At 41.4% G+C, this 12,052-nt stretch overlaps 1 protein-coding gene across 7 annotated transcripts in view; it reads right to left on the bottom strand.

Annotated features, from left to right (window-relative positions):
• sox5 (SRY-box transcription factor 5) overlaps nucleotides 1-12,052 on the bottom strand; it is a 97,066-nt gene that overhangs the window by 37,016 nt on the left and 47,998 nt on the right. For all 7 annotated transcript variants that reach the window (XM_040151398.1, XM_040151381.1, XM_040151418.1 and 4 more), the window contains exons 5-6: nucleotides 7,235-7,407; nucleotides 5,464-5,532 (exon numbers count right to left, since the gene is read on the bottom strand). In XM_040151398.1, coding sequence (XP_040007332.1) covers nucleotides 5,464-5,532; nucleotides 7,235-7,407 — 242 coding nt within the window. The remainder of the gene's footprint in view (nucleotides 1-5,463; nucleotides 5,533-7,234; nucleotides 7,408-12,052) is intronic.

Below are 12,052 nucleotides of genomic sequence, written 5' to 3' on the forward strand. Positions count from 1 at the left end.
CTACAACACACACAGACAAAACATCACACTACTACTATTGTAGGCTACTGACTAGAGAATAAGGGGCTCCACTTTTTATCTGCATACCCCTCCTCCTTGTCCACAAAAGAAACCTGAAACAAACGAAACTGGAACTCATCTGAAAAATCCTCTAATCAGTGATAACTGAATGCAGAACAAAGAAAAAGACTGAACGGAAAAATAATCATATATATATAAAGCAAAAGTGTGAAACTTTTCTTGAGAACTTTCACAGGGGCAAAGAGGACAGAAAGAAAGAGTGAAGTTGACAATTCACACTGGCGAGAGAACTTCTCAGGAAATAAACAGCAGATAGATACACCAGAATGAACAAGAGAGGGAGAAAGAGTGAGAGAAGGAGAGATGGAGAGGGGAGCAAGAGTTGGATAATTGGCAGCAAGTCGAGGCTGCGTTCACCATGCGCCAGGCGGCACAGCTTGAACTTAAAGCGCCGCTGCGGCATAATGAAGATGTGGCCGCTAATTAACATATGGGGTGCGAAACAGGTTGGTTGGCACGTGGTGCGCTAAAAACTCCAAGGTAAAGTTATTATTGGGGAGTAATTAGCTCTATGAAGTTAATGCACTGAACAATAGCTGCCAGCGCCGCACAATATGGCTTGCATCTGAGTGCGCAAAATAGCACCCGCTAAAGTGCGAGTCCCACAGCTAAAATCTGTTGGCGACCATATGCTTCGGCAATTAATGCAAGACCTGGATGACCTATTGCTGAAGAGGGGATGTGTGAGCAATAGAACCAATAATTAATTTGGAGAGATAGAGATAAAGAGAGAGAGAGAGAGAGAGAGAGAGAGAGAGAGAGAGAGAGATAGCTGGCTTTTAATATTGGTCCATTAAGTTTCTATGGTTAGGGGTTATAAGAGGCCAGCATGCTGTGAATGTAGGGGCATGGTTCATGTCACAATGGCCCTGCAGTGGCTAGGATGCCCACATACAGGTGCGTCTGTGTGTGAGTGCGTTAGAAAACGTGAGCAAGAGTAGGTCTCAGTGGGAATGGCTGGTTGGTCGAGGTCCAGTTTACAGGCGCATGTGTGTGTGTTTGTGCGTGCAAATCAACACATACTAGTGCGTAAGGAAAACACAAATTACACTGGTTGCGGTGTAATGGGGGTGATTAAACAATTACACAGGCAATTGGTTTAGCTGCTCATATGCACAGAGTACAGAGGTGCTGGTGTGTTGTGTGGGCATGTATGCAGTCTACTGTATGTGTGTGAAAATGAATAAAAAGCAGAGTTTTTAGAGTTTTTGCTTATGTTTTCCTCTTTCTTTAACACAGAATGAAAAATATTCAGTATGGACGGAGGCTGTGCTTGTGACTGCATCAGGTATTACACTTTGAGAGTTGTGTGTCTTTGTGATTGAGTTACCAATGTAGTTTAGCCTTAATAGAGAACTTGTTAGCTGCTCTCGCCTGTGTGTCTGGCCTTTCTTCAACTAGTCAAAGCGTTAGGTGGCTTTACTCATTTTCTGATTCTTTATGACTTTTTCTTGTCTCTCTGTCTGCTTTGGTGACTCCCGACTATAGTAACAGTGGTGCTTGATGAGATGAAAGACAGAACACAGAGGTACCGCCAGAGAGTTAGACGCACTTAACAGTGTGTGTGTGTTTTGGCTGATTGAGTTTTGATTCATTAGCCAGGACGCACTCTTGTCCCCTTATCCCTCTGTTTCAATATACATCGCATGTGTGTGTCTTGCTGCTATTCAATGAAAAAGCGTGTGTGTTCTCAAGGTAAGCTCTGAGCTGCTCGGCAGGTGAGCTCCTTTCATCCCTGTTGCGCTTCCCTGCACAGCAGCAACAGTCATCCCCGGCAACACCAGAGGGAGCTTTGGAGACAAGTCATTTAATTAGAAAGAGAGAAGATGAGAGGGAAAGCAAAGGGAAGTTTGAAGAAATGTGCTCACCCTTTCGAGGTTAACAAGAAGGCCCCTAGCAGGGGGCAGGAGTGTATTTGTGTGTGTGTTTTGTGTATCTGCATGTCTTTTTTTAGACACGTTCTTATTTTCAAATTCTTGTAAGAGCAAGTTGTTTTATACACTCGGACTGAACAAAGTTTTGCAAAGAAAGGGTACATTTCTGTGGTCCTTACTTCCCCAGGGGGATAAGTTCAAGGTTGGATCAGGTTGCTTGGGTTAATGTTAAGGATAATTTAGGGTCAAGGCTTGGATTAAGGGTTAGGATTAGAGGTATAGTCCAAATAAAGGTTAAAGTTAAATGAATGGATCATTATTGATGCTAATTCTTGGATAATTCCAGGTAGAATCAATTAGTGACTTGTGAACACAAAGCAATTGTGCATTCCTGTGTGTGTTGTTCATAATGAATGTCATTAGCTAGTGTTGCTGTTATGTCTGCCTCTGTAAATGAACTCCCTTATTTGTTGGCTTGCACCACATTCAGTGAGTGCCGTTGGCCTAAATAGTGGATGCTAACACGCATATTGCTAGCTTGATTTGGATTTGAGAAAAAAATAGGGAACTGGATACGAGGACAATAAATTATTTGTCCTCCTTTCATGAGGGATGTGTGTCACTCTCCTCTCTTTTTCATGAGCTTGATTATTCATTTAATTTCATCACCTCTTCCAAGTGGACGGTTGAAAGCATTCTTCACAGGCCTTTGGGGGTTTGGGCCTAACAAAGCCAAGGACGCAATGCAGACACACACAAACACACACACGGAGGGACAGCTGAACTCAGCCTTGTTAGGGGGAAATGCAATAACAAGGGGCTTATCATACAGATTAAAAACACACACATAGACACACACACCCCAACATACTGAACCTGGTGCCCCCTCTCTGCCAGGCCATTGTATTCTGGGGTTGTATGGACAATCTCTTCATGAATGATTAAGCAGTGTATTTTTCAACCAAGTCTTTGATGATGAGTGTGTGTTTGATCATCAGGGGAGTGTGTAGCGCTCCCTGTGACTGCTTGCGATATGCATGTGCGAGCGAGTCAAGGCATATATTTCGTATGTTTGTCCGTGTTTGTGGGTACTTTGTAGTGTGTGATATACAAGTGTGTGTTTATGTGTGTGTTTGAGTGTGTTTAATGCTCCTGTGATGAGCCCCTGTTTATTGTGTCCCTCTCTTAACGAGGCTGCCTACAGCTGCCCCTGCTTGTGAGAAACTATTGTTGGGCCCGTTCAATGGAGAGACGTTTGTTTGGGAAAAGGTTGCAAAGTCATGGGAAAAGAGAGCTTTGTCTCGGCGGGGTCGTGAGGGAGTGAATCATGAGTGGACGTGTTTATATCTTAACACACACAGCTGCGGCAAATACACACACACATACACACGGGTGAAGAAATGGACGCTCGAGAATGCACAGAGAAATCCTAAGAAACAAACGTGCTCTCTTTTTTGTCAAAGGGACAAAACATGAACAATTCAGAATTTAACTCACACAAAGCGAATATACACAGCTGCTTCACACAGAATCATGGCCACACTTAGACACACGTCCCACACACATGCTATCACAAGGTCTCTTATCACACAAACTGTGTATGGCTAAACTCTTGGGGGGAAATGAAATGTGTGTGTGTGTTAGTGTGTGTGTTCCTTCTTGGACAGGGTGTCTCTTTATGACACAAAGCCCGGCTTTCTCAGCTCAAAATTCAGTGTCATCTGCCTTTACAAAGGCCTGAGCTATTCCTTCCAAGCCACCTGGACCAACATAGAGGCTCCAGTGTAGCACTCAAAAGGACAATACTTCCATTTTTAAGTGTTACATATATAGCCACCCATTTTCTCTGAACCTAAAGACATAGATTCTCATTCAAAAAGACCTTTTAGTTTATTCACTTTGTAGATTTTTTTTCTGTGTAAGGCTATTCACGTCTGTATACAATTTACATGATTAGATTTGTTTAACATCTTGGTCACAAACAGGACGCTCCAAATAATAAGTCAGCTAGGTTTGTATTTTCTAGTGTCGCTTGGAGAGAATTCCTCCTGTGGATGTCAGGTGATTGACAAAAAGCAGAGTGAAACATAATCCAACCTCTTCTGTGGGGAGGAAGACAAGCTCATACTACATCAAATGCGTGCAGAACAAAAGCTGAAAAAGGCCTATTTCTATGTACCTTAAAACACACAGACTTTGTTTTTTTTGTTATTTCTCATGACTGTGCAGGATAGGAAGTCAAAGATATGGGGTAACTATGTGACTTAACTCAAGAGATTTATTCAAATTCTTACCTTATATTTTAATTTAAAGTACGTCCATAATGGATTTGAGATGGAGCAGAGCGTTCACAAAGTGTTCCATCTGTGAGGGTACCACTGCTCTAGTGAAAAAATCTATTAAATTAGCTCTTCATGGGATCACCTCTTTCCTTATATCCAAGACCTGATCTCATATCCAAATTAGGTTGGATACAAATTACACCCAGTCTAATCAGGGCCAGGTAGGGTTAATTCCTGGTGGATTCATTTTTAACATGAGCGTTGTCTTATTGTTTAAACTGAACCAAATGACAGCTGCCAGGAAAACTTTCACTCAACATGGTGGGCTTGGGGTTAGGGCCAACCATGAACTTCAGCATCCCTGATTTGCATCCAGGACCTTTCATTCGGCATCTCTCTTTCCCCTCATTTTTTGTCATTTCTCTACTATCGCCACAAAAAAAGGCCCCAAAAACAAAACAAAAACTGAACCTTCTGTAACCTATTTCATCATCTCACCACTATCTGAAACAGGGATCGCAGACTAACACAGCCCCTTGCATTTTTTCAATGCTAGGTTGTTATTGCTCTGAATGTATTAGGTGGTGTAATATGAAGAACTAGATTTTATGGGGTCTGACATAAGAACCATGAAAAAGATCAGTCAATTTTAGCTTTTCTGACTTCAGCTTCTTTACAGACCTTTCTTGGCTACTTTTCTGGCTGAGTTGCCTAGTCTGGATTTGTACAACATAGCTGCTGTTGAACCGAGCCAATCGACTGCTCTCTCTGTGCAAACAACTTAACAATCACTCATAGACACAATGGAATAACATTAGTGAATGGTACTTTGCTGACATTTTGATGTGTGAACTTTGATTTATATAATAAAGACTTAAAACACACATAATGTACCTGCCAGCAGCCTACTTCTGATTTTTCCAAGCAGACTGACCACTTTTATGTGATTACGCAGGTTGTATATATGTGTGTGTGTGTGTGTTGGTGTGTATGTGTTTGTGTTTATGTGTTAGGAAGAGGAGGGATCAACGCTGATTCAGGCCCCAAATGCTGATGGCTGAGCAAAGAAAGGCTCTAACAATCACAATCACAATTGCACAAAGACACACACACACACACACACACACACACACACACACACACACACACACACACACACACACACACACACACACACACACACACACAGACACACACACACAGACACAGACACAAACCGGCCTCACCTGGATTTGTTGCTGCAGGAGGTTGATTTTGTGTTGCTGCTGCAGAAGCTGCTGCTGTTGTCGGGCAATCTGAGGACAGAGCACACAACACATTAGAATGCACATACAGTATGTGAGTGTGGGAGAGTTTGCATGTGTTTGTGTTGTGTATCCAGGGCCTGTGGGAGATGCGACATATCTGCAGGTCTCTGAGGCCCCAGTTGCACGACAGAGGCCCTAGTATGAAATATTAAAGAATTCAACTCATCTGGACTCAGCTCATAGTCAAATGGACAACAGTTTCATGCTGCCAGACTTACTGTCATTTTGATATAGTGAAGGAAAAATATTCTATCTATCTTCTTTATTTCTGAATGAGTTTTTTTTTTTGACAATTCTGTGAACTCTAGTTTATAAAATCGTTTCAACCTTGTTTGGAGGAACACAAAAATACATTATATTAAAGCTTAAGTATTCATTTTTGTAGCTTTAAATAATGTGACAGACTTTCACCTTAAAGAGGCAATAGACTGTATATAACGTGCAATATATTGATATGGCACTTGTTTGATTTGTTGCACTCGATGTGCATTTATCAAGTGCACCATCTAAGTACAACCAGTACCAACATGTAATTTTGATTAAACAAATTCAATTCAACAAACTTTTTCTAGTTTTTGCATTACCAAATCTATCAACCATATCCTTTTTTTCTTTGCTCTTCGTCTGCATTCATCCTTAGTTGTTTTGCATGAAAGCATCAGCTATATCCCTAAAATGTAATTAACTTTTGCGCAGAAACTCTCCAGTGGTTCATTGAGTGGAATGGAAACACAAAAGTGCACAGTATCCACATACAATACATTCTCATACAGCAAGACTCATTCAGTGTGCATTGGTGCGGGACGTAGCCAAGGGCACTGTAAGGCATTCTGTTTGTCACAGGTGATTTGTGCTTACAGCTGTGTTTCTGTGTGTGTCTGTGTGTATGATGTTCTCTTTGTAAATCCAAGCTTTCCAGAAGCGAAAAAGCACAACAAAGAGGGAAACCCTTCTCTATGCAAATACCTGGCAGACTCTCGCCTCGGAGCTTGGAGTGTGTGTGTGTGTGTGTGTGTGTGTGTGTGTGTGTGTGTGTGTGTGTGTGTGTGTGTGTGTGTGTGTGTGTGTGTGTGTGTGTAAGTGCACGTGTGTGTGTTTCAGCTACATCCGCTCCAACACTACATACCCTCAGCTTATTCCTGTGCAATGTCCCTGTGTTCAAGCTGCCAAAGGCGCACATCTCTGGCTGCATAAACATTGTATGAGATGTGTGTGTGTTTATGTGTGTGTGTGTAATAGAGAGAGAGCAGAGGAAAGAAAAATCCTGTGTGATTTGTTGCTTTCAATCATGCCTTTGAGCATACCATCTGCTATAAACCTTAAAATCTGTTTGAGGATTTCCGATGACCATTAGTGATGTTTAGGTTTGTATGTGAATTTGTATGTCTGCACATATTGCAAGTCATGTTTGTCCATATAACATTTGATTCAAAATCAGTATCCAATCATGTGCCTTTGTTTAGAGTTTACTGGCAAGGCACAATACAATAAATGCACAGGCATTTTTCTTGGTGGATTTACTACAAGGAAAAATATGTTTTTTTTTTTACAGAGTTTTTATTTTAAACTATGGTGTGTTGCCCAAAGAATCAAGATATTTAGAGTTAGACTCTAAATATTACAGGTGATTGCAGCATAGGCATATATTATATTTCCAAGGGAAACCCTTCCATGCAGTGTGCTCCTGTACCTGGTCCTGCTGCTGCTTAGCCAGCTCCATCTGTTGCCTCTGCTTCTCCATCTGTGAGGCAGCCAGCTTCTTCTGCTCCTCATGGGCCGCCAGGAGTTGCTCCCTCAGGCTGCTCAACTGACCAATCATGCCCATGAGCTGGCGCTCTTTCTCCGCCAGGCTGTCTGCAGTACCTATAGGGTAAGAGAGGGAGAAAAGGGGACAAAGGTTAGATGGTAGCACTTTGAAGAAGAGAGCAAGACTCAGCTGAGGTTATGCTATGAAATTTGGCTATGAAAGTCTGCTTAGTACACCTACAAAAGCCATTGTTACAGTTTTTTGGTTGTTAAAGATTTTGCACAGAGATGCTATGATGCACTTGAAAGCTGTTCAGATTTAACGGAAAAATAGTTTTCAGGACAGTAAATCTAAATGTTACAAATGCTGACTGGAATTTTGCAATAGTATCTTGCAGCAAGACACTAATTACATATACATATCTGCAAATTTGATCCTCTTGAATGTGGACAAGTAAAAACACTTTTTTTTTAAATTCAAAAGTGAATATGCTTCAGCCGCAAAACAATCACCATTAGTTTCTTAAAAACCATATTATCATGAAATAAAGGCACTAATGGAATAAGATAAGTGTAGAGCAAACTGCATCAAGGATTTCATTAGAAAAGGGCATGCTCAAAAGTAAAGATGTGAACACACAAGAAACAAAGAGGTTTAAAATTTAAAGCTGAGATGTCCTGGCATGGCCTTCTGCTTTGCAAGATTTTCAGAGCTGTCCGGGGGTCAGAAAGGATTGTAGGTGAGAGGTTAGAGATCAGAGGCATGTGGGAAATGAAGAATGAAAAACAAAGCAGTGTAAAGCTATTCATGGCTTGTTGGTCAATTTAATATATGACTGGGTAGGAGGGGGCAAGTCAGCGGAAGGTGGGTATATGTGTTGTGAAGTTGTAAAACCAGATGTTGACTCATTTTCCTGGGCACAGAAAGCCAGCAGTGATTACTCACACCACATCCATCACTGCTGTTATGCCTTATTGAAATAAAGAGAATAAATTTGGCAATGCAAACATTTATAAACAGACAAAATGTGGTGACAAAACAAATGTAAAATCTGAGCCAGATTCATTCATGTTTAACACACAATAAATCTTCAGCCAGGTTTGAAAATTTACATTTCTCGCTAAAACCTGAAGAAAATTTATTTGATTGGCTCTGAATTGTTGGTAAATTCAGGGATTGGTCTGTTGCTATGAAGCTGTACTTTGGTGTGAATATGTGTGTGTGTGTGTGTGTGTGTGTGTGTGTGTGTGTGTGTGTGTGTGTGTGTGTGTGTGTGTGTGTGTGTGTGTGTGTGTGTGTGTGTGAAAGAGACAGGAAAAAAGAGAGCAAAAGAGAGAACAAGTGTGTCTGGTCTGTGTTTACCCTGCAGTCAACCAACCTCCAGCTCACATTTAGTATAGCCTGACCTTTGACTCCTTAGATCCTGACATACCAGCTCCACTACACACACACACACACACACACACACACACACACACAAACACACACACACACATGCACACACAAACAGACACACACACACACACACACACACACACACACACACACACACACACAAACACACACACAACTACACGTATGCAAACACACACTTACAAGGCCTCATTCAAAAGGATGTAGTTAGAGAGAGACACACTGAGGCACAATCAGCATGAGTGTGTGTGCTCATGTCTGGTCATATGTACCAATGTTCGCCTACATGCCTTTGTTGTGTGTGTGTGTGTGTGTGTGTGTGTGTGTGTGTGTGTGTGTGTGTGTGTGTGTGTGTGTGTGTGTGTGTGTGTGTGTGTGTGTGTTAGTGTGTGCATGCATGTGTGGAATAGCACAATCCCCCATTGTTCTTCAGCTGCTACCTTTAACAGGGCCACATTCCTGGGCCAGTCAAACCAGATGAGGGAGAGAAAAGAAGAGAAAGAGGGAGAAAGAGAGGGAAACAGGGATGGAAAGAAAGAGAAACACAACAGGGGATGAAAGGGGAGTCAGAAGAGTTGATGGAGGGAGTGAAGGTGACGAGCTACGGCTGCTGACCTGCCCTTTGGCTGGTCAGGAAGGTGAGAGTCATCCATTTGTCCTCCCTGTTTAGCCGCCGTTTAGCCCCCCCGACACACACACACACACACACACACACACACACACACACACACACACACACACACACACACACACACACACACACACACTTCCCACCGCACTCCATCTATCCGCCAACAATGAACAATAAAGGCAACTGTCGGGAGCACTGGCCGCTGGAAAAATAAACACGCCGCTGTCCTAACTCACAGACCTACCTTTGTAGAGCCAGAAGGAGTGTGTGTGTGCATGCTTGTATGTGTGTATAGCCAAATCTCAACAAGACAAGAAAGAGCCTTGTGTTAAAAAACCTTAGCCTGTTCAAATGGGGGGGGGGGGCAAGAAGGAGAAAAAAAGGATAAGGGGGGTTGCAAAGGTGAATTGATGGATCAAAGGAGTCTTTCTTGTCGGGGCGTTGTTAGGGTTAACCCCCCTTCCCACACACACACACACACACACACACACACATACAAACACACATGCATGTACACATATACAAACACACACACACACACACACACACACACACACACACACACACACACACACACACACACACACACACACACACACACACACACACACACACCTTGCACTTGCACAAATGCAAACAGTAAAATTGGGTTCTTCTGTGCAAAAGTTTGTATGTGTGTGTTGAGGTGGAAACACATTCTTTCAACCAGCAGCCTGAATAGTGAGGTGTGAAAAAGTAGAAACCAGTCTACTCTTTTTCTACAACAATGTTCTCAATCCCCTTCTCAGCTGTGGATCTTTTATCAGTAAACCAGGGTACTTGTAGAAGAAAAAGACTCCAAGAAAATAACATGCTTCCTTACTGAGACAAGATTTTAGAAACTCTCCTATGAGGACATGAGCTGCCCTATTTCTCCTTTTGACTTTTAGATTTTCTGTGGTCACCCCATAAATCAGTTTGCGTTGGCTTGTTTCCTCAGCTGCTGCAAGGCAGCCAGGTGGATCGATAAATGGTTTCCTCCATCCATTTACACACATTCCTCGTTAGGCAGATTTATATGGCCTTTGCTTACCTACAAAATGTTACTCACACACACACACAAACTCGTGCACGGCGTAATTAACCAATTTGTAACAATGTAATACTCGTCACTGTGTTTGCGGTGCTAATTAATGACCCTGACTGCATTGATAACTCCCCCAGGTAAGGAGGGAGGAGTGGGGATGAGATGGCTGAGGAGGAAAGGAAGGAGGAGCAGGGAGGAGGAAAAGGATAAGACACAGATATGCGAGGTGGAGGAGAGAAGATGGTAAAGGAAAGATATAAGAGTGAAGAGAAGAAGAGGAAGGGAAAGTAGAGAAGACGGGAGAAAAAGAACAAGGATGTTGACAGAAAAAAAACAGTCTGTAATTATATTGTATATTGTATGTAGTATACTTATAAATATATTTACATGAACAAGACAACCAAACTACTGTAAATAATCATATTGAATTAATATTAAGGTAATAAAATTAAGGTTTGATAAAGGCACATACTACATGCTTTGCAGTAACCTGATCTTCCTAGTAATTCAAGCTTACATGATTTGTTTGTCACAGGATTGCCTACATGATTTGTAGCTTGCAGACAGTATCTTACTTTTTATCAGGTAACAGTATCTTACTGTTTATTGCTTCTCCCCTTGATATTTTTACAGAGCATCTTTAGCATTGTTATTTGTTGACATTAAACTGATTTTTTTAAAAACATGTTTCTGGCCACAAGACGTGAGACACTGCTATATACCACATGTCTCAGCTGATCAATAGAGAAAAACAAAAAATAGGGGTTATACTGAAGTCGTCAGCAGGTTATGATGGGAGTACTGAATTGGCATTATCTGTTTATTTAAAAATAAATTATCAGTAATCATGTACTGTAAACAATAATTGACATGAAATGAGAACAGACTTTAAAGGAAGATTGGAAGGGAAATTGCCGCATCAGTTTCACTTATAGTAAAATACACTGCATAAGTTTGCAGTAGGCTTTTCTACAATTTATGTTGATTGTAATGGTGTTAGTAATGTTACTGAGTCAAATAAGCATCATTACTGGCTCCATACAAGTAACTTCAAGTCATAAATACTACTGAAATTCTTTTTCTTTCCTCGACATCTACTGATATTGTACCACTGAGCAAGGCAATTAACCCTGCAAGACTTCCAAACAGGCTTCTCAGTGGGATGTAGCAGCCCGTGTGTACTGGATGTGATTTCTGAGGATGTGACTTTGATCCTGCCAGATGCAGTGGTGTGTACATGTTTATGAACTCATGTTGTGCTTTATTCAAGCCTAAAGAGCTTCATTTTAAATTAGAGATCAAATTTCAAAGCTTCCAGAAATACCAGGCAGGATTTGGAGAAAATGTGTATAAAAAGATGGAAGAGACATTTCGATTTGACTTGTTGGTCATTTGTTGGTCACTTGTTGGTCACCATAAAAAAATCTTGGGTATTTGGTTTAAGTATGTCCCTCGGTGTCAACATCATATAGCTTTAATGAAGTGCTGACAAGAGCTGATATACAGTACCCATACTGTATATGTGAAAGTGTTGTACAGTGTGCAAAGAAGTGTGAGTTGCAATTTGAAGGTAAAATCAAGATCTTCAGAGATTACTCTATCTTATCACTCTGTACTTTCTAAGGCAGCAGATCTCATGTTAATGACACTA

The sequence above is a fragment of the Xiphias gladius genome, chromosome 2, assembly GCF_016859285.1.
Source record: "Xiphias gladius isolate SHS-SW01 ecotype Sanya breed wild chromosome 2, ASM1685928v1, whole genome shotgun sequence".
NCBI classification, from domain to species: domain Eukaryota; kingdom Metazoa; phylum Chordata; class Actinopteri; order Istiophoriformes; family Xiphiidae; genus Xiphias; species Xiphias gladius.